Here is a 25,123-nt window from a genome sequence, read left to right as displayed (position 1 = left end):
TTCCGACACTTCTGTTCACGCTAATTCAAACTAAGAATTTTGCACTTACATCCTTTAGACTCTTGTGTAACATTTGGCTGCACGCTTTTCCACACTTTCAGCATAGGATTATGACTGGCTTTGCTGGGGATCAGGCGCAGGTTTCCCTGCGATGTAAGTACATCATATTTTCTCACTGGAATTCCACTGGGTCTCAGCTGTTGTTCAGAACTGTGAATGAAAAGAAAACAGAAGCCAACATTTGCGGCATGACCACTGACCACAAACAAAAGATTGCAAAATTTATAGTTTGAATTCTGAAAGGATACTACTTATGGGGAAAAAAGAAACTGTATATGCCTGTATTAGTTGAATATATTGTCTATCATTGTGATTAAAATTATGTTTAGTATGCATCAATAGAACAGGAGCGGTTGAGGACTCTGGGTCTGTACTTGATGAAGTTTAGAAGAATGAGGGGGGATCTCATTGAAATTTACAGAACACGGTGAGGCCTGGATAGAGTGGATGTGGACAGGATGTTTCTACTAATTGGAGAGACAAGTACCTGAGGGCCCAGCCTTAAACTGAGATGAGGAGGAATTTCTTCAGCCAGAGGGTGGTGAATCTGTGGAACTCTTTGCCGCAGAAGGCCATGGTGAGAAGTCACTGAGTGTCTTTAAGACAGAGATAGATTGGTTGTTGATTAATAAGGGGATCAGGTGACAGCACGGTGGTGCAGTGGTTAGCACTGGGACTGCGGCACTGAGGACCTGCGTTCGAATCCCGGCCCCGGGTCACTGTCCATGTGGAGTTTGCACATTCTCCCTGTGTCTGCGTGGGTTTCACCCCCATAACCCAAAGATGTGCTGGTTAGGTGAATTGGCCACACTAATTTGCCCCTTAATTGGAAAAAAGTAATTGGGTACTCTAAATATGTTAGAAAACAAAATAAAGGGATCAGGTGTTATGGGGATATGAGAAACATATCAGCCATGATTGAACGGCGGAGCAGACTCGATGGGCCGAATAGCCTACTTCTGCTCCTACATCTTATGGTTCATAGATCATAGGCAACAACTGGAGGGTGTGGGATAGTATATCCAATGAGCCTGTAGGTATAACATCTTTTTAAAAATGGACTTTCTTCCATGATCCCATTCCAAATCCAGAGTGTTCGGAGCAAAAATAGTGAGAAAATTATACAGGATGGTTGAGTGTTAACTCCCAGTCTTACCCTAAACCAGCCTTTCTCCTACTACATGCCAGAAGAGAAGGCCACTGCCCCATTGGATGTAATCATCAGTGGGAAGGCAGAGCCGAACACCCCAGTTCCAAATCATTACCATCCTCAGAAACTATGAAGAGGAATTTGACAGGTTCTCAATTGCTGAGAAGTTGCACTGCCTACTATGCCATATGTGAAAAAATCCAAGTATTTGTTGCCCAAAGGAGGGCTCAAACTAATCTCCTTCAATCCACTTCCACCTGAGTAGCACTAAGCTTGCCTAGTTTCTTTATTATCTATTAATGGCTTCACCTCTCACTTCTGCAATGTTACATCTGGTGTCTCTTTGGCTTCTCCTGTTTCTCATTCACATGCTGCCGCTCAGTGACATCGTCCAAAAATACAATGTCAGCTTTGACATGGCAGCATGGTGGTTAGCACTGCTGCCTCACAGTGCCAGGGACACAGGTTCGATTCAACCTGGGGTGACTGTGTGGAGTTTGCACATTCTCCTCGTGTCTGCATGGGCTTCCTCTGGGTGCTCCAGCTTCCTCCCACAATCCAAAGATATGAAAGCTAGGTGGATTGGCCGTGCCAATGTAGACGCGAATGTAGACGCAAAGTTACTCACAAATGTCCTGGCCAAGAAACTGGAGAACTGCGTACCAGAGGTGGTCGCAGAGGACCAGATGGGCTTTGTCAAGGGTAGGCAGCTAACTGCGAACATTCAGGTGGCTGCTGAATATGATACTAACACCATCCGGGGAGAGAACACCAGAGGTGATCGTCTCTCTGGATGCAGAAAAGGCCTTCGACCGAGTCGAATGGAAGTACCTCATCGAGTTACTGGAGTAGTTTGGGCTAGGGACAGGGTTTACCTCATTGGTGAAACTCTCATACAACGCTGCCCAAGGCGAGCGTTCAGACCAACACAACCAGCTCTGAATACTTCCAGCTACACAGATGCACAAGGCAGGGATGCCAACTGCCCCGCCCTTGTTCGCCCTGGCAAGTGAATCACTGGCTATCACTCTGCGAGAAACGAAAATCTAGAAGGGTATACAAAGAGAAGGCAGAGAGCACGAACCAGAGGTTCCCTACTCAACGCTGCAAAGGAGGAAAAACATGGGACAAACATCCTTGCCGAATTTGCAGTACTACCTCTGGGCGACCACAGCTGAGAGGGTGAGGGGATGGATACGAGAGGCAACTGCGAAATGGGTGAGGCTGGAGGAGTCCTCCTGCAAGGGAATGACCCTCTGAGCACTCACCACAGCAGCACTCCCATCCCCCCACATCAAAGCGCACATCCAGCCCAGTGGTGGTAGCTATATTGGAGACGTGGAATCAAATGAAGCAACATTTCAGCCTAACCGAGATGTCCCCCATGGCCCCCATCTGCGGCAACTACAAATTCCCACTGGTCATGCTCGACGCAACCTTTAAAAAGTGGAGACAAGACGGGGGAACGTTAGCGGTTAGGGGCCTATACATAGGGGACAGACTCACAACCTTGGACAAACTAACAAGAGGACCTGGACCTACCGACGGGGCAGGAGCTGAGATGGCAAGGTACTCTGGGGCCCCGATAGATACTCTCTGAGAGGAGCTAATCACTAATAAGAAAGGGGGAAACTGTGGGAACATATACAGACAGTTACTAGACGGGGCAAGAGTACCTAGATGGAAATGGGAGGACGAACTGGGGACGGAAGTGGGTTGGGGACTCTGGAGCGAAGCACTGAGCAGGGCCAACTCCACCTCCTCCTATGCTAGGCTAAGCCTTATGCAGTTTAAAGTGATGCACAGAACCCAAATGAGCATGTTCTTCCCGGAGGTGGAGGACAAATGTGGACGGTGCCAGGTAGGCCCGGCCAACCAAGCTCACATGTTCTGGACATGAGTCTTGTCGGATTCTGGACAGCCTTCTCCGAGGCAGTATTCACGGTTGTGAGGGTGGAGGCGTGCGCGAGAGTGGCAGTCTTCAGGGTATCGGACCAGCCAGTCCTTCATATGGGGAAGAGGGCCAACGCATGCCGGAGAATCCTCCTCGCCTTCCAATCGGCAGCACCATCCACAGCTGCAGACTGCCTGCAGACCTGGCGGAATTTCTCCACCTGGAGAAGATCAAGTTCACCATCCGAGGGTCAGACGAGGGCTTCCACACAGTGTGGAGGCTATTCATCAGTCTGTTCCAAGGCCGAATCAAGGCAAACAGTGACTAGGAAGTGATGCACAATCAATTGCACAAAGACGAGAGTTGGATACAACTGAGGCTTTATTGCTCTGAGATGTGTGGCCTCCCACAGCAGCTGGAGTGGAGAAATGGCTGCAGCATGGGGACACACACATATTTATATTCCGCCTACCGGGCGGAGCCAGCAGGCAGGGACTACCGACATACCTGTAGTACAGGTCCTACCATACATCACCTAATATAGGTGCAACAGTGGTTTACCACAGGAAGAGGGGATGGAGTAGACATAGAGAGAGAAAGACAAGGGAGTGCACGTATAAGAGCCGGGGCAGAGGGGGCGGGGGGGGGGGGGGGGGGTGTGTGTGGCAGCGTAGGGAAGGGGTTCCAAAGATGGCACGAAGCGAAGCCCGGAGGGCATGGGGAGGAGGGGAAGGGCCACGCAGCCCCCCACCCAACACCAAACAACAAAAATTTTAAAACCCCAGCGGGGTGAAAAGGAAACAAACGAAACATGCCTCCAACAGGGGAAGAGGGGGAGGGGTGGGGGGGCGCTTGTAAAAACTGTTGTACATAAGACATGAACTGGCTTGTAAATATCAGACACACGAGCTGCTACTTTGTAAATGCCATGTTCTTTACATATCAAACTGTTATACTTTTAAAGTTGAAAATGCCAATGAAAATATTTAAAGTAAATTTCTGACCATGTATCCACACCACCACCAATACTGCCTATTCCACCCTTGTACCTCTGCCCGATTCCACCCTTGTACCTCTGCCCGATTCCACCCTTGTACCTCTGCCCGATTCCACCCTTGTACCTCTGCCCGATTCCACCCTTTTTTCAATTTGCTGCTGAAACCGTCATCCATGGCTTTTGTTTCCTCTTGACTCCATTACTCCTGCCTTGCCTCCCATAGTCTGCCTGCTATAAATTGGGGATCATCCAAAACTCTGTTGCCCCATTCCAACTCACACCAGTTCCTGTTCACCTATCATCCCTATTCTTACTGATCTACATTCTCTACTGGGTAATCACCCTTCTTTGCAAATCCTTTTATGTGTCCCCTTTTCTAGCTTTGAAATCTGCTTCAGCCCTACAATCCTCAGAGATATCTGCACTCCTCTAATTCAGCCCCCTTAAGCATCCTCCATTTTAAAAATTCCACTGTCGGTGACCATGCTGTAAACTGCCTAGGCCCTGGTTTCCTAACTTTCTCCATCTCTCTATCTCTCCTTCCTCCTTTAAGATACTTCTTAAAAACTACACTTTTGACCAAGCCTGTAGGCATCTGCCCTAACATCTCCTTCAAGAGGCTCGGTGCCAAATATTTACGTTATAATGTTCTTCTGAAGCATCTTAGGACGTTACATTATATTAAAAGGCACTATCTAAGAACAAGTGGGAGCAATAACTTGCCAGGCCTCGTCAGATCTTTCACTTACTCTGGCTATGTATAGGTGGTGCACCATCTGCCCTTTTTACTTCTTCCCTTCTTACCATCCAGGAATCCAGACACTCCTTCCAGGTGAAACAGTGATTTACTTGTACTTCTTTTAGTTTAGTCTAATGTATTTGCCACACATGATACCAAACAATGATAAGATGATCGCCCTGCGGAGCATCATCATTTAATCCGCATGAGTGATCCCAGGCTTTTGGTCATTTAACTCTCTGTTTCACTCCCACTGATCTTTTTCCTTGACCTCCTACATTGTTCTAATGAAACTCAATGTAAGCTTGAGGAACAGCACCTCATTTCAGTTAGACACTTTACAGCTTTCCAGACTCAGTATTGAGTTAAACAACTTCAGATCATAACTCTGCCTCTTTTTTTGGATGGTAACTGGTGGCAGTGACTCAGCCTTCTCATTTACACTCCTCTAGATGTTTCCTTCTCACACTCCCATCTTTTTTTCCCCTTGCGTTATCCTCCTTTTTGTCTCTTGCCTTTGCCTTCCACCAGGTCAGAGGTCTTCCCTTTTGTTCTTCCCTCCTCTTCCCCCTTTTCCCTGCCTGGTTTAAAATAAGGGCTCTGGTTCTGAAAAAGGATCACTAACCTGAAACATTTTTTTTTAAATTTTCCAATTAAGGGACAATTTAGCATTGCCATTGCACCTACTCTGCACATCTTTGGGCTGTGGAGCTGAGACCCACGCAGCCACGGGGAGAATGTGCAAACTCCACACAGACAGTGACCCGGGGCCGGGAACGAACTTGGATCCTCGGTGCCGTGAGGCAGCACTGCTAACTACTGAGCCACCGTGCCGCCCTCACTAACCTGAAGCATTAACTCTGTTTTTCTCTCTCCATAGATGTTGGCAGATCTTATGAGTATTTCCAGCATTTTCTATTTTGCTAGTTATTGTGATAGTTTGCACTAATTAGTCACCTTAACAGCAATATTATCATTGTCTGCTTTAGTCAATGCTAAATACAGAATTGCAGTAACACAATCAAAAGCAAATTTGGTGACTAAAATATTTTATCCCAAAGCTCATGAATATTGTAATCTGCAAGATAGTCGCACGGTAGCGCAGTGGTTAGCACTGTTATTTCACAGCTTCAGGGTCCCAGGTTCGATCCCGGCTTGGGTCACTGTCTGTGTGGAGTCTGCACATTCTCCCCGTGTCTGCGTGGGTTTCATCCGGGTGCTCCAGTTTCCTCCCACAGTCCAGAGACGTGCAGGTTAGGTGGATTTGCAATGCTAAATTGCCCTTAGTGTCCAAAAAGGTTAGGGCAGCACGGTGGCCTAGTGGTTAGCACAACCGCCTCACGGCGCTGAGGTCCCAGGTTCGATCCCGGCTCTGGGACACTGTCCGTGTGGAGTTTGCACGTTCTCCCCGTGTCTGCGTGGGTTTCGCCCCCACAACCCAAAAATGTGCAGAGTAGGTGGATTGGCCACGCTAAATTGCCCCTTAATTGGAAAAAAATAATTGGCTAATCTAAATTTATAAAAAAAAAGGTTAGGTGGGGTTATTGGGTTATGGGGATTAGGTGGAGGTGTGGCCTTAAGTAGGGTGCTCTTTCCAGGGCAACGCACGGTGGCACAGTGGTTAGCACTGCTGCCTCATGGCGCCGTGGTCCCAGATTCGATCCCGGCTCTCGGTCAATGTCAGTGTGGAGTTTGCACATTCTCCCTGTGTTTGTGTGGATTTCGCCCCCACAACCCAAAAGATGTGCAGGGAGGTGGTTTGGCCACGCTAAATTGTCCCTTAATTGGAAAAAATGAATTGGGTACCTAAATTTATAAAAAAAAAGTTAGTGTGCTCTTTCCAAGGGCTGGTGCAGATTCAATGGGCCAAATGGCCTCCTTCTGCACTGTAAATTCTATGAAATTGTTCTTTATTTGTGAGGTTAGCAATCAATTTGTTTTACCTGGTTATATGCATAGTCATTAATTGAGCAGACCTTATTTTGGATTTGTCAGTAATTCTTTAGTTGCAAAATGGCACCTTTCACAAAAGATGTACTACTACATCTTTACAGATTTAGTACTAGATATCGTAGTATTGCGTACTATATCTTGATTTCAACACTAAAATCCCAGTGTGGTCTTATTGTGGTTGAATTCACTCCACAGTCAAAGGAGAACACCACAAATCTTTACAAAAGGGGTGAATTTTGAAACTCTCACCTCAATCATATACAATCTTCTTTTTAAACAGTAGACTTACTTTTCAGTATTTAATCACAATTATATTCATGACGCAAGACATCATTCTACAAAAAACGATGCCATTTAATGATGGTAGGTCACAGAGAAAGATATGAAATAAAACTGCTAGTTCGGTTGCTAAGATTTCCAACCGCTCTGGCTTCCCTTTCCTTCTGTCAGGGTCCGTTGTAGACAAAAATGGATAGAGCTTGATTGCCATGATTAGCCAACAACTCCACTGTCGTATCGTGCAACTACCAGCATGGTAGAAGGCACCCAAGGTGGAACTTGTTATTTCCGTCCAGCAATTTCTATACTTCTATGTTGTTCATGTTGGAGAAAGAGCATGAAGTAACAAAACCGTGGCTTCACTCTAACAACAAGTTACAAAGTTAGAAAAAGTAGTATGCCTTATTGAACATGTTAATGCATCACAATGCAAAAATGAGAAAACAATTATAAATGCTAAAAATCTGAACAAGAGCAGAAATTTCACGAAACGTACAGGTCAGGCATGTTAAAGAGGAAGGAGAGTTTGGTTAAAACCCATAGCCAGAACTGAAAACTTAAGCAACACCTTTTACAGCCATAATCGACAAGGCAGATTCTACAGAAAGAAAGCATTGTAAGACTTCCGGTGATGGCCATGGTGCGAGTGGTCGCACACAGGGCAGCTCCGGCTGAGATATGTCTGGAGGCACAGGGTTCGCTGATCCTGAAGATGGAGAAGATTGGGTGGTGGCAGAGGTGGGACTGCTGGGGGGCCTTTACAAGACGTTAAAGCAAAGGTAGAGGAGCAGAAGAACAGAACCTGGGTTTTGTTGTCCTGCCTAAGGGTGTGGAAGGCGCAAGTGCCACGAGATACATTTCAAGGATGATAGCGAGGCTGGTGCCGGAGGGAATGCTGGACAATGCCCAGGGGTGAACAAGGCGCGCAGGTCCCGAAGGCAGAAGCGGAGACCAGGGGAGCCGCTGCAGGTGGTGTTTGTGAAACTCCATAAGCTTGTGGAGAAGGAAAAGATTCTGCGATGGGCCAGGGAGAAGCAGAAATGTGAATGGAAGGGGAACAAGGTCAAACATTACAAGATCTCAGAGTGGAGCTGGCAAACAGGCGTGCTGGGTTTAACAAGGCCAAAGCGGTTTTATAACAAAGGCAGATTTGGTTTGGGGTACTGTACCTGGCAAAACTATGGGTAACTTTTGATGGTCGGGAGTATTATTTTGAAACTCCAGAAGAGGCAATAGCTTCATCAGAGACCAGAAATTGGGGGAGAACTGAATGTCAATGGAAGATGGAGGAGCTGGAACATCAGAGATTGGAAGATGTGGGTATTCTGGGGGCCGGCAGGTGTTTGTTTTTGGGGTTGGGTGATTTTGTAGTTGTTGTTTGTTATGAAGCAGTAGGTGTATAAGGGGACAACTACATCACCCCCCACCCCCTGTGGCGTTTTTCTTTTTGATGGGGGTGACCTGTGGTTTTGGAACTGCCTTTGTGTGAAGATTGGTGGGGTCCACGGGGAGCCATTTGCACAGACCAAGGAGGGACTGGCGGGGGGTGGAATGAAGGGGTAGGTAGGAGGACCCTTCAGGCAGGAGCTGACACGCTGGCAGGTCATGCTGGTGAACGGAAGTGAGGTAGGGAGGTGGCCGTAGGGAATGGCCACGTGGGAGGGGCGGGAATGCGACGTGGCAGTGTTGGAGACCGAGCGTGGTCATGAGCGGAGAAGGGGGCAATCTTGGATGGACCCAGTTCAGGGCAAAATTAAAGGAGATAGAATGGGAAGGGGATGATGGTAGATGGTAGTGGGGAGTGGAGGCGCAAGCATCCAGAAAGGTTTGTAACATGGAATGTACAGGGACTGAATGGGCTAGTGTAAATGTCTCAGGTCTTCGCACACTTGAGGAGTTTGAAGGCGGGGTGGTCTTTCTGCAGGATAGGCTCCTCCGGGTGAAGGATCAGGTTAGGTTGAGAAAGGGATGGATGGGTCAAGTATTCCACTCGGGGTTTGATTCAAAGTCACGGGGGGTGGCCATCTTGCTGAGTAAAAGGACAGGGTTTGTAGGGGGCCATGGAAGTGCAGGACTCGGGTGGGAGGTATGTGATAGTGAAAGGGGTGCTGGAAGGGATGGCTGTGGTGTTAGTGAACATTTATGCGCCAAATTGGGAGGACGTGGGGTTTGTGAAGGGTTTGCTGGAAGTGATTCCAGACATGCATCAGTTGATTGTGGGAGATGATTTTAACTGCGTGCTGGAACCAAGGGTGGTGAGTTGAGGCCTAAGTCAATGGGAAGGTTGAGGATGGTGAAGGAGTTGGGAGGGTTTATGGAACAGATGGGAATGGCGGATCCGTGGAGGTTTAGGAACCGGGGGCGAGGGAGTACTCTTTCTTCTCACCCGTGTACAAGGTATACCCTAGAACCGACTTTCTTATAGTGAGCCGAAGGGTGTTGGTGGGGGTGGAGTATGCAGGTATTGTGATCTCAGGCCATGCTCCGTACTATTTGGAGGTTAGGCTTAGCTCGAGGCAGGAGCAGAGGCCAGGATGGAGGTTGGATTTGGGGCTTTTGGCAGACAAGGGGTTCTGTGAAAAGGTGCAGTTGGAGATGAGAAATTGTGTGGAGCTGAATCACAATGGGGAGGTGTCGACGGTCACATTCTGGGAGGCATTGAAGGCGAAGATGCAGGGGACAGTTATCTCATTCAATACGCACAGGGGCTGGAGGAGGGAGGAGTATGGACGGTTGTTGGATGAGATAGTCGAGGTGGACAGGGAATATTCGAGTGCTCCCACCAAGGAGGGGTTGGCAGAGAGTAAAAGGTTACAGGGGCAGTTTGACAGGCTGGCGACGGGGAAGGCAGTGGGACAACAACGGAGGGGGGGGGGCAATATAAATATGGAGAGAAGGAGAGCCGTAAGCTGGCCCACCAGCTAGGGAGGCAGGCCACATCCAGGAACATTCTGAGGTTGCGGACAAGGAAGGGGGAGGTAGTGCCAGATCCGGGGAAGATTAATGAGGCGTTTAGGGAGTATTATGAGATGCTGTACAGGGCCAAATCAGGTGGTGAGGAAGGAAATATGGGGCGGTTTTTGGATGAGCTGGAATTCACAAGGCTGGATGAAGAGAGGAGGCAGGTGTTGGAGGAACCGCTAGGGCTGAGTGAGCGGATGGATAGTGTAAGGGGGTGAAGCAAGGGAAGCCCGGGGCTAGACAGCTACCCAGCGGAGTTCTATAAAGAGTTTGTGACGGCGTTGGCACCACATTTGCTGGGGATGTTGAGGATGCGAGGCGCTGGAGAAAGGGGAGCTATCGGAGACACTGACCCAAGCATCAATCACGCTAATCCCAAAGAAGGGGAAGAACCTGTTGAAGTGTGGGTTATATAGGCCCATTTCACTCCTAAACACGGATGTGAAAGTGGTGGGCAAATTAGTGGCGGGGAGGATGGAGGGATGTGTTTCGAGGGTGGTCACTGAGGACCAAACGGGTTTTGTCAAGGGTTGACAGCTTTCCAACAACATCAGGATGCTACTAAACGTAATTATGACCCTGTCAAAGCGGTGAATACTGCAGGTGGTGGTCTCTGTGGATGTGGAGAAGGCTTTCGATCAGGTGGAGTGACGGTACCTATTTGAGAGCTTGGGAAGGTTCGGGTTTGGCCCGAGGTTTGTGGCATGGTTGCATCTGTTGTATGTAGCACAGTGGCAAGTGTACGTACAAAATAGATGAGTTGACGGAGTTTTGGGTTGCAGACGGGAACGAGGCAGGGACAGGGTTGTCCGCTGTCGCCGTTGTTGTTTGCGCTCGCGATACAGCCCTTGACGATTGCCCTTAGGGGGTCAGTAGTGGCAGAGGATTGTGAGGGGCAGTAGGGAACCGGGTGTCGCTATATGCATACGACCTGCTGCTGTTCGTGTCTGACCCGCTGGAGAGAATGGGGAGATTTATGGACATATTGGGAAGGTTCGGGGCCTTCTCGGGTTATAACTTGAATGTCGGTAAGAGTGAGATGTTTCCGATAAAAGCTGTGGGTCAGGGAGCCAATCTGGGAGCTTTGCATTTAGGGAAGCCATGGACAGGTTCAGGTATTTGGGGATCCAAGGGAAGGGGAAGTGGTCGACGATGCACAAGTTTAACCTGACAACATTCGTGCAGGAGGGTCCAGGTGGTTAAAATGAACATTCTGTCACGGTTCCTGTTTGTTTTCCAGACCCTCCCGATCTTCATTCCAAAGACCTTTTTCTAGAAATTGGACGCAGCGATTTTGGAGTTTATATGGGTGGGGAACATAACGAGGGCCTTTTACAGAGGCAGAGGCAGAAAGGGGGGGTTAGTGCTACCAAACCTGCTGCATTACTACTGGGCGGCGAATGTGGAGGTGAGGCGGTGGTGGGAAGGGGAGGGGTTAGAGTGGGTTTGGATGGAGGAGGAGACCTGTTGAGAGCCCAGCCTGAAGGCCATGTTGACAGTGTAGCTTCCTCTGGCGCCGGGGAGGTACACAGTGAGCCCAATGGTTCAGTTCATGATTAGTGTGTGGAACCAGTTGAGGAGACACTTTAGGATGGAGAGGATATCGGTGTTTGACACCAGTGTGTGGAAACTACAGATTGAAGCCAGGGGAGACAGATGGCATGTCCAGGAAGTGGAGGGAGGTGGGGCTGGTGAGGGCAAGGGATCCATATCTGGAGGAGAGGATTGCAGGTCAGGAAGATCTGTGGGACAGGGTGGAGCTGCCGAAGGGAACTGAGTTCAGGTATATGCAAGTGAGGGATTTTGCACGGAAGGAATGGGGAGGGTTTCTCAAGCTGCCAGAGTATATCCTGCTGGAGTGTTTGCTGCTCCCGGATGTGGAAGGGGAGGGCAGGATTGGTAATATATATGGGTAGCTGGGGGAGCACAGGGTAGCGCAGGTGGTGAGAATTTTTTTTTTTTTTTTTTTTTTTTTTTTTTTAAATAATTTTTATTGAAAGAGTTTTTCCATACAGAAATTTACCCCTACTAATTTTAAATTATTTACAACACAATCCCTCTAGGCAAGTGTCCCTCCCTCGCACCGCCCTCTCGCGCGCACCAGTCCTCCCCCCCCCCCCCCCCCCCCCCCCCCCCCCCCGGCAACCTTAACAACCAAGGCAGCCTACAGTTTCAGACATGAGCAGCGAGCAGGCTTGCCCGCGTTACAGTCGTGCGTGTCCCCCCACGACCCTTGCTGCCCCCCCTCCCCTCCCCTCCCCCCTCCCCCCCCCCTCCCCCCCCCCCCCCCCCCCCCGGGTTGCTGCTGCCACGACCCCGAACGTCTATCTCTGATCTAAAAAGTCAAGGAAAGGTTGCCACCGCCTGGCGAATCCCTGTACCGACCCTCTCAGGGCAAATTTTGATCCTTTCTAGCTGAATATAGCTAGCCATATCGTTAATCCAAGTTTCAACGCTTGGAGGCCTCGCGTCCTTCCATTGAATTAATATCCTTCGTCGAGCCACTAGGGACGCAAAGGCCAGTATTCCGGCCTCCCTAGCCTCCTGTACCCCCGGTTCTACCCCGACCCCAAAGATCGCAAGCCCCCATCCTGGTTTGACCCTGGACCCCACCACCTTCGACACCGTCCTTGCCACCCCCTTCCAGAACCCTTCCAGCACCGGACATGCCCAGAACATATGCACATGGTTCGCTGGGCTTCCCAGACATCTGACACACCTGTCCTCACCCCCAAAGAACCGGCTCATCCTTGTCCCCGTCATGTGAGCTCTATGCAGCACCTTAAATTGAATGAGGCTCAGTCTCGCACACGAGGAGGAAGAGTTGACCTTCTCCAGTGCATCCGCCCACGTCCCGTCTTCTATCTGCTCTCCCAGCTCCCCTTCCCACTTGGCTTTCAGCTCCTCCCCCGATGCTGCTTCCGCCTCCTGCATTATCTTGTAGATGTCTGATATCTTCCCCCCTCCAACCCAGACCCCCGAGAGCACCCTATCACTCGCCCCCTTACTGGGGAGCAGGGGAAACCCCTCCACCTGCCGCCTAGCAAATGCCTTCACTTGTAAATATCTGAACATGTTTCCCGGGGGGAGCTCAAACTTCTCCTCCAGCCCTCCCAGGCTCGCAAACCTCCCCTCTATAAACAGGTCCTTCAGCTGCCGTATGCCCACCCTGTACCAGCTCTGAAATCCCCCGTCGATGTTCCCCGGGATGAATCTATGGTTCCCTCTTATTGGCGCCGCCAACAGACCTCCCATTTCACCCCTATGTCGCCTCCACTGCCCCCATATCTTGAGGGTGGCCGCCACCACCGGGCTCGTGGTGTACCTCGTGGGGGGGAGCGGCCATGGTGCCGTTACTAGGGCCCCCAGGCTTGTGTTGCCACAGGACGCCCTCTCCATTCGTTTCCAAGCTGCCCCCTCCCCTTCCATCATCCACTTGCGCACCATTGACACATTTGCCGCCCAGTAGTACCCCGAGAGATTGGGCAGTGCCAGCCCTCCACTGTCCCTACTCCGCTCCAAAAAGACCCTCCTCACCCTTGGGGTGCCATGCGCCCACACGTAGCTCATGATGCTACTCGTCACCTTTTTGAAGAAGGCCCTAGGGAGGAAGATGGGCAAGCACTGAAATAAAAACAAGAACCTTGGGAGGACCGTCATTTTGATTGACTGCACCCTCCCCGCCAGCGACAACGGTACCATGTCCCACCTCTTAAACTCCTCCTCCATCTGTTCCACCAGCCTGGAAAAGTTCAACTTGTGGAGGGTCCCCCAGTTCCTTGCCACCTGCACCCCTAAGTACCTAAAGCTCTTTCCTGCTCGCTTGAAGGGGAGTCTCCCAATACCCTCTCCCTGGTCCCCCGGGTGTATCACAAAAACCTCGCTTTTGCCCAAATTTAATTTGTACCCCGAAAAGTCCCCAAACTCTGCTAATAGTTCCATTATCTCTGGCATTCCCCCTTCTGGGTCTGCCACGTACAGCAGTAGATCATCCGCATACAGCGATACTCGATGTTCCTCCCCTCCCCTAGTCAGTCCTCTCCACCCCCCTGAACCCCTCAGTGCCATCGCCAACGGTTCAATCGCCAGTGCGAAAAGTAGGGGGGATAGGGGACATCCCTGCCTGGTCCCTCGGTGGAGCCCGAAATACTCCGACCTCCTCCCGTTTGTCACTACACTCGCCGTCGGGGCCGAGTAGAGCAACTTCACCCACTTAATAAACCCTTCCCCAAACCCAAACCGTTCCAACGTCTCCCACAGGTACTCCCACTCCACCCTATCGAATGCCTTCTCCGCGTCCAGCGCTACCACTATCTCAGTCTCCCCCTCCACTGCCGGCATCATAATTACATTCAGCAATCTCCGCACGTTCGTGTTGAGCTGCCGCCCCTTCACGAACCCCGTCTGGTCCTCATGGATTACCCCTGGCACACAATCCTCTATTCTAGCTGCCAGGATCTTTGCCAGCAACTTGGCATCCACGTTCAAAAGCGAGATAGGCCTGTAGGACCCGCACTGCACGGGGTCTTTATCCCGCTTCAATATCAGGGAGATCAGAGCCTGCGACATTGTCGGGGGCAGAACCCCCCCCTCTCGCGCCTCATTAAAGGCTCGTACCAGTACCGGTCCCACCAAGTCCACATTTTTCTTATAGAATTCCACCGGGAACCCATCTGGCCCCGGCGCCTTCCCCGCTTGCATCTGACCTATTCCCTTGACTAGCTCCTCTAGCCCTATTGGCGCCCCCAGCCCTTCTACCAGCCCCTCCTGGACCCTTGGGAACCTCAATTTGTTTAGGAAGTCCTCCATTCCCCCTCTCCTTGTCGGCGGCTCTGACCGATACAACTCCTTGTAGAAATCCCTGAAGACCCCGTTCACTTCTTTCCCCTTCTGCACTACCTTCCCGCCCCTCTCCTTCACTCCCCCAATCTCCCTAGCCGCATCCCGTTTGCGAAGCTGGTGTGCCAGCATCCTGCTCGCCTTTTCCCCATACTCATAGACCGCGCCCTGTGCCCTTCTCCACTGCGTCTCTGCCTTCCTGGTGGTCAGCAGGTCGAACTTGACCTGCAGGCTGCGCCGTTCTTCCAGCAGCCCCTCCTCTGGTGCCTCCGCGTATCTCCTATCCACTTCCAATAGCTCCCCCACCAGCCTCTCCCTCTCCTGCCTCTCCTTTCTTTCTCTATGCGCCCTTATGGAGATCAGCTCTCCCCTGATCACTGCCTTCAGGGCCTCCCAGACCATCCCCACCTGCACCTCACCCGTGTCATTCAAGTCCAGATAGCTCTCAATGCTCTTCCGGACCCTTTTACACACCTCGTCGTCCGCTAACAGCCCCACATCCAGCCGCCACAGCGGGCGCTGGTCCCGCGCCTCCCCCATTTCCACATCCACCCAATGCGGTGCATGATCAGAGATCGCAATGGCCGAGTACTCAGCTTCCCGTACCCTCGGGATCAGCCCCCTGCTCAACACGAAGAAATCGATTCTGGAGTACACTCTATGGACGTGGGAGAAAAAGGAATACTCCCTCGCCCTCGGCCTACCAAACCTCCATGGGTCTACTCCTCCCATCTGCTCCATGTACCCCCTCAGCACTTCTGCCGCTGCCGGCCTCCTATTGGTCCTTGCGCTCGATCTGTCTAGCCCGGGGTCCAGCACTGTATTAAAGTCCCCCCCCATGATCAAGCCCCCTGCCTCCAGTCCCGGAATGAGGCCCAATAGGCGCCTCATAAAACCCGCGTCATCCCAGTTCGGGGCATATACGTTGACCATCACCACTTTCTCCCCCTGCAGCTTACCCTTCACCATCACATACCTACCCTCCTTATCCGCCACCACCTCCTCCGCCACGAACGACACCCTCTTTCCCACCAGAATCGCCACCCCCCGGTTCTTTGCGTCCAATCCAGAGTGGAACACCTGTCCCACCCACCCCCTTCTCAGGCGAACCTGGTCCACTACCTTCAAATGGGTCTCCTGTAACATTGCTACATCAGCCTTCAGTCCCTTCAGGTGTGAGAATACCCTTGATCTCTTGACCGGCCCATTCAACCCCCTCACGTTCCAAGTGATCAGCCGGGTCGCGGGACGACCCGCCCCCTTCCCCTGCCGATTAGCCATGTCCTGTTCCCTGCTCGCCCCGGGTCGACCCTCCCCTTCTGACCCGCTCCCCATGGCGATGTCCCCCCCCCCCCACCTCTCCAGTCCTCCACTTCCCGTTTCTGGTCTTTTCAGCAGCAACCCGGTGTCCCTCCCTAACCCCCCTCCCCCCCCCCCCAGGCTAGGACCCCTCCTAGCCGCGATGTACCCTCCATCGTACTCCCGTAAGTCAGCTGGTTCACGCTGACCCGGCTGCTCCTGCCCCACTCCGACTCCCCCCGGCTCGGGGGGGGGCCTCCCCCCCCCTTGCCACTCCTCCCTGGCCCCGCTCCAGCGCGGGAAAGGTCGCCATTGCTAGCCACGCCCCGCACTCCTCCCCTCCCCCCTCCTCTGCCCCGCGCGCGGGAAAACAGAGGAAAGCCCGCGCTTTCGCCCTGCCACACCCCACCCCGCCATCTTCAGTTCCACCCCCGTCCCCGTCCATGCCTGTAAAAGAACCCCCCCTAGGGGCCCATATCCCCGATCTGCTCTCCCCCCCGTCCCGCCTCCCCAACTTAACATTATAAATAACAGATAAATAACAAATAACAATGTACTTAACAGTCGCCCTCTACCAAACAGCATAAATAACCATAAATAACCCTGAATAACCGCAATAACAATAACTAAGGGAAGTTGGCAAAGGGGGAAAAAACATCAGAAGAAAAACCACAGCAAGAGTTCAAAATCCAAACAAAGAATTCAGCTGAAAGTACCCGAGCGGCTACGGCCGCCAAGTATCCCCTGGGTCTAATTCGAGTCCAGTTTCTCTTCCTGTACAAAGGCCCACGCCTCCTCTGGGGACTCAAAATAGTGGTGTTGGTTCCTGTAGGTGACCCACAAGCGCGCTGGCTGCAGCATTCCGAACCTGATCCGTTTTGCATGTAGCACCGCCTTCGTCCGGTTGTACCGGGCCCGCCGCTTTGCCACCTCCGCACTCCAGTCCTGGTAGACCCTCACCGTCGAATTCTCCCACTTACTGCTCCTTTCCCTCTTGGCCCACTCCAGCACTCTCTCACGGTCGCTGAGTCGCTGGAACCGCACCAGCACCGCCCTCGGGGGCTCATTTGCTCTTGGCCTCCTAGCCATGACCCTGTAGGCCTCTTCCAGCTCCAGGGGCGAAGGGACGGCCCCTGCCCCCATCAGGGAGCTCAGCATTTCTGCTACATATCCCGGGAGGTCTGACCCCTCCAGGCCTTCTGCCAGGCCCAAGATCCTCAGGTTCTTCCGCCTCATTCGGGTATCCAGCTCCTCAAAACGGCTCTGCCATTTCAGGTGGAGTGCCTCGTGCACCTCTACCTTTCCCACGAGGACCGTGGCCTCCTCCTCCCTCACAGTCATCTCCTGTTGCAGCTCCCGAATCGACGCCTCTTGGGTCGCCTGGGCTCCCATCAGCCTGGTGGTCGTCGCATTCATTGACTCCAAGAGCTCCATTTTCAGCTCCGTAAAGAAGCGCAGGAGAGCGGCCTGCTGCTCCTCCGCCCATTTCCTCCATTCCTCGGGTGCTCCACCGGCCGCCATTTTGGTTTTCTTCCCCCGCTTTTTTTTGGGAGCTGCTGTTGCTTTCTTTACCACCCCACTCCGGGTACCGACCATAAAGTTGGTCTGGTTCTCTTCAGGGAGCCTTCCCCCACCGGGATTTGTCCTTACAGCGCCGTTGGGGCCCTCCAATCGGCCCGAAAACACCTTTGTAGCAGGAGCAGCCAAACGTGCGACTTAGCTGGTCATAGCCGCAACCGGAAGTCCAGGTGGTGAGAATTAAGAATAAACGGGTGGAGAAGCTGGGGGCAGGGGGGAGATATAGGATGGGCAGTGTGGAGTCAGGCGATGCCTGGGGTAAATTCAGACTCTTTGTGTGTGAGGATGAGTTTGATTCAATTTAAGGTGGTGCATAGGATGCATATGAGTGGGTTCTTCCAGGGAGTAGCAGACGAGTGTGAGAAGTGCAGCGAGGACCAGCGAATCACGGCACATGTTCTGGGGCTGTGAGAAGTTGGAGAAATTCTGGAAGGGGGCGTTTGGGACCCTTTTGAAGATTATGGGGCAGAGGCCGGGCCGGACCCAATGGTGACGATTTTTGGGGTATCGGAAATGCCGAAGCTGATGGAGGAGAGGAGGCCGATATTGTTGCCTTTGTCTCTCTTACTGCCCAGTGAAGGATATTGTTAGATTGGTGATCGGCAATGCCACCGGGAACGGCGGGCCCGCAGGGGGCAAGTACGATTCCCTCCGGCTGGAAAAGATCAAGTTTGAGTTGAGGGGATCAGTGGAGTGCTTTTACAGTGGGGACTGTTCATGACAATGTGTGAGGAATTGTTTGTCGCGAAGGATGAGGGGTGGGGGGGGGATGGAGTGAACATGTTGATTGTTTTTGATTTATGTTTTTGTAGTTTTGAATATGTTTGGAATGGAATATGTTTGGAACAGAAACTGAAGAAGACATTTAGACATGGGGCGGCACAGTGGTTAACACTGCTGTCTTACAGCGTCAGGGTCCCGGGTTCAATTCCGGCCTCTGGTGACTGTGTGGAGTTTGCACATTCTCCCCGTATCTGCGTGGGTTTCCTCCGGGTGCTCCGGTTTCTACAGTCCAAAGATGTGCAGGTTAGGTGGATTGGCTATGCTAAATTGTCCCTTAGTGTCCAAAGACTGGGTTGGGTTGCAGAGATGGTGTAGAGGCGTGGGCTTGGGTAGGGTGCTCTTTCCAAGGGCTGGTGCAGATTTGATGGACTGAATGGCCTCCTTATTCATTGTTAATTCTGTTTATGTAAATATCATCTGCAGGTTTTTTAGCTCACATATGTCTAAATATATGTCCAAAAATAATACTCATCATCTTTTTAGTTCCTTTCTTTTTTGTGTAATAAAACAAAACTTTCCGATGTAAGCTTCAAATCTCAAAGCTGCGGTACACCAACAAAGGTAATGTAAATGATATGGCTTGGATTTTGCGATCAGTTAGTGAAGAAATGGCATTTGCCATTCACCTCACCAAGGTTTTGTGAACTTCAGATCAGAGCTTGCTCCACCCTGGGTCTGAGCCAATACAATCCCTCCACAGGGGACCTGCATTGCCTGCAAGAAGGTTGAGTAACAGCAATGTTCTTTAATCAATCACATTGAAGATCCTTCACTGAGGCATGTTGACTCTAAACCAGAAGTATAAAGCAGGAAATATCAATTAAAGTACAGAAAGCAAACTAAAGTTTGGGAAATATAGCTGGAGTTAAGGGAGAGAGATGAAAGAGACAGGTAAAAAAGTCAGTTATTTTATGTTTTCATACTAGTTGTTTTCTAAAGGAATGAGACTCAACACTTAAAAAACATTGTTTACAGCACCAACAGTAATTATCATTCACCACGAAATTAAAAACTCACCTACTCAATGCACCAACTTTTTGCACCAACATGTTTTTGCTGGCTTTAGTGTAGAACTCGTGGGCTGGTAACCTACACTTACATTATTACATTAATTTTAATGCTAACTCTATTGTTGAGGATCACAGCAATGCATCATGTTAAGGAGTAGGACATCTCGCACAGCAACTTCCGTAATGGTGCATTTAACTGCACATGTGCAGACACATGTTGCTGTTTAATTTACCCTGTTATTAAATTTAGTGCTGCGAGCTTCACTGTTATACCTTTCGCAAAATTCAAGCATGCATAAATCAAAAGAGATTAATTCTGTGCCACTTTGAGTGCCATAACATAGCATGTAACTAGATACAAATGCTAAACTAACTTTCATTGGTGCCAAGAGCTGTGAGTTAGTGGAGGAAGTGGGGCAAGGTTTGTGGAAGAATAAACTGGTTAAGAAAAACAAGAAGTATGCTACTACCTGGTAATATCTAAAGATGTCCTTAATTTTAATTTGTATTTCTTCAATGGATTCTAGGGAACAAAATAAAACAAATAGAAAAATAAGACTGGGTTCAAGCAATTAAATCATAATCAACTGTTCATTGCAGTAAAGAAATGAATCCACATAGAAGATATTCACAATTACTAGACCAATATTGTGGTTTGTTTTATTTTTGACAATCTAAGCTTCCATGGTTTAAGAAGTTTGATCATATCCAAAAATGGATCGGATGCAAGCTTCATGCACCTATTCATGTGGTTGTGCTGATGATGTGAGCTCAGGGAAGCAGCCACCAATATCCACACCAGTCCCTGGTTACATGCTTGTTTTGATGGGGCAAGGGGGACAGAGGGGGGCAGCGGATGAATGGTGTGGGGGAGGAGCTTTGGCTTCACTGACACTACTTAAAGTCAGCCAGCATCTCTTCAACAAGTGGTGGAATGCGACTGTTATTATTGTGGAACATTGGTGAGGAGAAATTGTTGCAAGAGCCAGAGACGAGAGCCCAGGTTCTCCATTGTCACTTTAGAAGCACTGGTTCAGGCAATGAACTGGGCTATGGAGATCCTGACATCTTCAGGCAATAATCCCGCCACAAGTTAGAAGAGGTGCCATAGGAGGTGAATGCTTGGAGTTTAGTTCCCTGGAATGGCTGCAATAACCTCCTTAGAGTTAAAATTCTTACCTCTCACATCTATTACTCTCTCCTGCCACCTCCACCCTCACTACTTGCAGTAACCTTCTCCCCTTCCCTTTCACTTTCCTGAAAGCACTGGCCACAATTCACTCCACATCTTGCTCTTTTCCCTACCTATTCCCACAACAGCCAAACTGTTTCAGAATGTCAGCAAGGTTCTTAAAAAAAAATGCATGGGGGTCACATGATGTCAACATGGGAGGAGCTGCATTTTCCCGAGCTCAAGCTCTATTCATCTTTTAATCCTTTTCTGACATTGATGCACAAACCATAATTATTTGATCCTGGCCTGTATGACGCACAACCCATAATTATTTGATACTGGTGTGCAGGTCCTGTGCTATGTTCCTGGAAGATCCTAGCTAGATTTTGGTAATGGCTGGGAGGGGCGGGGGTGGTGGAGAGAGAGAGATAAGTCAAGAAAACCCTTGTTTGATTGAGGTGCTTGGAGGTGCCTGGGGTGGGGCCCAGCTCACAGTGGCCGTTTCGCTGGTGAGTGGTTTATGCTTCAGCAATGCCATTGGCATCGAGATAATGGTTGCCACTGTGAATGAAGTTGTGGACGATGGTCTGGCACAGGTTATTGGTGCTCACATTGATGAACTGCGAGATATCCTAAAGAGAATGGATGAAGCAGAGAGGGGAATTATGTCCGTCAAGAGGGAAGCCTCCTTGATGGGGGCTCACCTTCAGTCCTTGAAAATCCTGCTGCATGGCATGTTGATTATCCTGGCCAATTCAGGGAGAGGGGGCTGGACAGGGAGTGCCCGTCTGTCCCGTCTTCTGAGATTGAATGCCCGGCTGGATTTTCAGAACTGGTTGTCATGTATTCACAATCCCGATTTGAAGACTGGATATCCAATCTTCGCGGCCTGGTGTTGATCGAGGGTTCCGACCACTGGTCTTCCGCTGTCTTGTCCTCGATGTTAATCAAGAAGGGTTTGAGACGGGCGGGCGCGACAGGACTTCACCACCAGCCGGGGCCTAGTTCTTTCACCATTGGTGTTTCGGGACGATGACATGGTGGAGGTGAAGAGGCTTCAGTAAAACTCCGGATGGATCCTCGATGTAGCTCAATGATTCCAATTTCCATGAACAGTGATATTATCCTGCGGTTCATCAACAATCCTGAATATTATCCCCTTGCAATTATATTGCTGATTTTGTGTTCATGCCTTTTATCCTGACAAGGGTGTACGATATATGAGCATAGAGGTGTTTGTCATGTTATCCTGTTGTGGCTAAAATCATGCTGAGTTGGTAATATAATATGATGGTTGTGCAGAATTTCCCTAGTTTTGTTTTTATGAGTGCTGTAATCCTTGTTTTTACAATAAGGGAGTACTTTTTTTTAGGTACGCTTCACTTTATTTACAGAGAAGATGAATAGTGCAACAGCAGAATGGTGGATAGATGGTTTGGTGTAGAGATTGTTGGTATGGCCTTATAAGCCCTCATTGTGGGTGAGCAAAAGTCCCCGTTAGAACTATTAGTGTTGTGTTTCTCTTTTCTACTTTCGTTATTTTGGATGATGGAATCATTGCTCATCTCCAATGAAGGCACAGACAGATTATGTATCCTGAGAAAGATTGGGTTCCTATTTTTGTCTTTTGTGGTTGGCACCTCTGGTGTTGTTGGGAGTAGGAGGAAATATGCACTAGTGCGTGGTCGGTTAATCATCGGATATCTAGCATTTCTTGGGTAAGTCTTCTATATTTGCTTGGCTGTGTGGAAAGCAGCAGTGGTCACTTGATTGAATAGGTTAGGGCAGTTGTAACTGCGTTTACCTGTGTTTACCTGCGTCATATCCCTTCCCGAGACCCCATTGATGGGTGTCCTGATGATTCTTCTTCCCCTTGTCGATGGGGTTTCATCTTTGGAGGATGATTCAAGTCTTCCAGCGTGAGCAGGGCCGGAGTGGTATCTCGGATTTGACTGGAGTGGTTTGAGGTCTGTTGTGTTGCGGGTCTTGGCATGGTGTAAGTATCCTTGGCTTACTGGCTCCTGTATACGAGAGTGTGCATTGCCATGCCATGTCTTGTACTGAGGGCGGTATATTGTTGTTCCCCTTTGAGGTATCCTTTCATTGCCCAGAAGTCTTGGAAGGCTGAGTTAAGTTTCAAAGTGTAGCTTTTTCTTATGGGGGGAGGGGGTTGGTATGTGCACCATAGGGCCATGTGCTCATGGCTTTATCCTGGAACATGTTCCCCCTCAGATTCCCCTGCTCTTTGTGGTATCTTTTTATCCTTTCATTGTCTGCGTGAAGGTAGATGCCAACCACAATGATTACAAACTGAACCAACTGTATACAAATATTTATTGAACATTTATACAGTGCAGAAGAGGCCATTCAGCCCATCGGGCCTGCAGCGACCCACTAAAGCCCTCACTTCAATCCTATTCCCGTAACCCAATAGAACATAGAACAGTACAGCACAGAACAGGCCCTTCGGCCCTCGATGTTGTGCCGAGCAATGATCACCCTACTCAAACCCACGTATCCACCCTATACCCGTAACCCAACAACCCCCCCCCCTTAACCTTACTTTTTAGGACACTACGGGCAATTTAGCATGGCCAATCCACCTAACCCGCACATCTTTGGACTGTGGGAGGAAACCGGAGCACCCGGAGGAAACCCACACAGATACGGGGAGAACGTGCAGACTCCACACAGACAGTGACCCAGTGGGGAATTGAACCTGGGACCCTGGCGCTGTGAAGCCACAATGCTATTCACTGTGCTACCGTGCTGCCCATTTGCTGATCTTCTCTATATAAATATGTGGAATAATGATCAGTCTATACTGCACTAAATTTTAGGAATTTGTTGTGGTTATATCGAAAACATCTTCTTAGAACTAACGTCTTCTCAAATTTTATCTGTATTTCTTTTCATCGTTTTGGGGTTAAAGAAGCTTTAACTGGCTCCTGTAAGGATACAGGCAGGTCTCATATCCCCAAAGGAAAAAATGTTATAATATGTCACTGGTGCCTCTGGTATAACTGGAGTTGAAGGAGATATGTACTGGTGTACGTCCAAAATTTGGCCTGGAAATCTTATCCTGCATTTTCGTTGGACTATATAAACAATCACTATATGTGAAGGTATGCATGCCGCTTTAGCATGTTTTCTTGGCTTTACCCTCTTCTTGATGTTCTTCCTATGGAGGGAGTGCAGTGAAGGTTTACTAGACTGATTCCTGGGGTGGTGGGACTGTCATATGAGGAGAGACTAAGTCGGTGAGGATAATATTAATTTCATTGGAGTTTAGAAGGGTGAGAAGGGATCTCATAGAAACTTACAAAACTCTAACAGGATTAGACAAGGTAGTATTAGAAAGAATCTTCCCGATGGTGAGGAAGTCCAAAACTGGGGGTCATAGTTTGAGGATAAGGGGTAAACCTTTTAGGACTAAGGTGAAGAGAAATTTCTTCACCCAGAGAGTGGTAAATCTGTGGAATCTCTACCGCAAAAAGTAGTTGAGACCAAAATGTTATATAATTTCCAAGAAAGAATTAGACATAGCTCTTGGGGCTAAAGGGATCAAGGGATATGGGGGAAAGGCAGGATCAGGGTACTGAACTTGATGATCAGCCATGATCATAATGAATGCAGGCTCGAAGGGCCGAATAGCCTCCTCCTGCTTCTATTTTCATAGATTTCATAGAGTTTCAGTGCAGAAGGAGGCCATTCAGCCCATCGAGTCTGCACCGGCTCTTGGAAAGAGCACCCTATCCAAACCCACACCTCCACCCTATCCCCATAACCCAGTAACCCCAGCCAACACTAAGGGCAATTTTGGACACTAAGGGCAATTTAGCATGACCAATTCACCTAACCTGCACATCTTTGGACTGTGGGAGGAAACCGGAGCACCCGGAGGAAACCCATGCAGACACGGGGAGAACGTGCAGACTCCGCACAGCCAGTGACCCAAGCCGGGAATCGAACTTGGGACCCTGGAGCTGTGAAGCAATTGTGCTAACCACTATGCTACTGTGCTGCCCTTGTATGTATGTTTTCTATGTATAGAATCATAGAATTTCAGTGCAGAAGGAGGCCATTCAGCCCATCGAGTCTGCACCGGCTCTTGGAAAGAGCACCCTATCCAAACCCACACCTCCACCCTATCCCCATAACCCAGTAACCCCAGCCAACACTAAGGGCAATTTTGGACACTAAGGGCAATTTAGCATGACCAATTCACCTAACCTGCACATCTTTGGACTGTGGGAGGAAACCGGAGCACCCGGAGGAAACCCATGCAGACAAGGGGTGAACGTGCAGACTCTGCACAGCCAGTGACCCAAGCCGGGAATCGAACTTGGGACCCTGGAGCTGTGAAGCAATTGTGCTAACCACTATGCTACTGTGCTACCCTTGTAT

The 25,123-nt window shown here is 49.8% G+C and overlaps 1 protein-coding gene across 5 annotated transcripts in view; it reads right to left on the bottom strand.

Moving 5' to 3' along the window:
* agbl5 (ATP/GTP binding protein-like 5) overlaps positions 1 to 25,123 on the bottom strand; it is a 159,389-nt gene that overhangs the window by 25,068 nt on the left and 109,198 nt on the right. For 3 of the 5 annotated variants that reach the window (XR_005460999.1, XM_038800111.1, XM_038800110.1), the window contains exons 14-15: positions 20,013 to 20,065; positions 50 to 210 (exon numbers count right to left, since the gene is read on the bottom strand). Coding sequence is in view for 4 of the 5 variants with exons in the window: in XM_038800111.1 (XP_038656039.1) it covers positions 50 to 210; positions 20,013 to 20,065 (214 nt within the window). In the remaining variant the exon portion in view is untranslated. Of the gene's footprint in view, positions 1 to 49; positions 211 to 6,706; positions 7,437 to 20,012; positions 20,066 to 25,123 lie in introns of those variants that run through there. The other 2 variants (XM_038800112.1, XM_038800117.1) reach the window with 2 other exon arrangements.

The sequence above is a fragment of the Scyliorhinus canicula genome, chromosome 6, assembly GCF_902713615.1.
Source record: "Scyliorhinus canicula chromosome 6, sScyCan1.1, whole genome shotgun sequence".
In the NCBI taxonomy this organism is placed as follows: domain Eukaryota; kingdom Metazoa; phylum Chordata; class Chondrichthyes; order Carcharhiniformes; family Scyliorhinidae; genus Scyliorhinus; species Scyliorhinus canicula.
The sequence above is the reverse complement of the archived record's forward strand: the minus strand, read 5'-3'. Positions and strand labels throughout refer to the sequence as shown.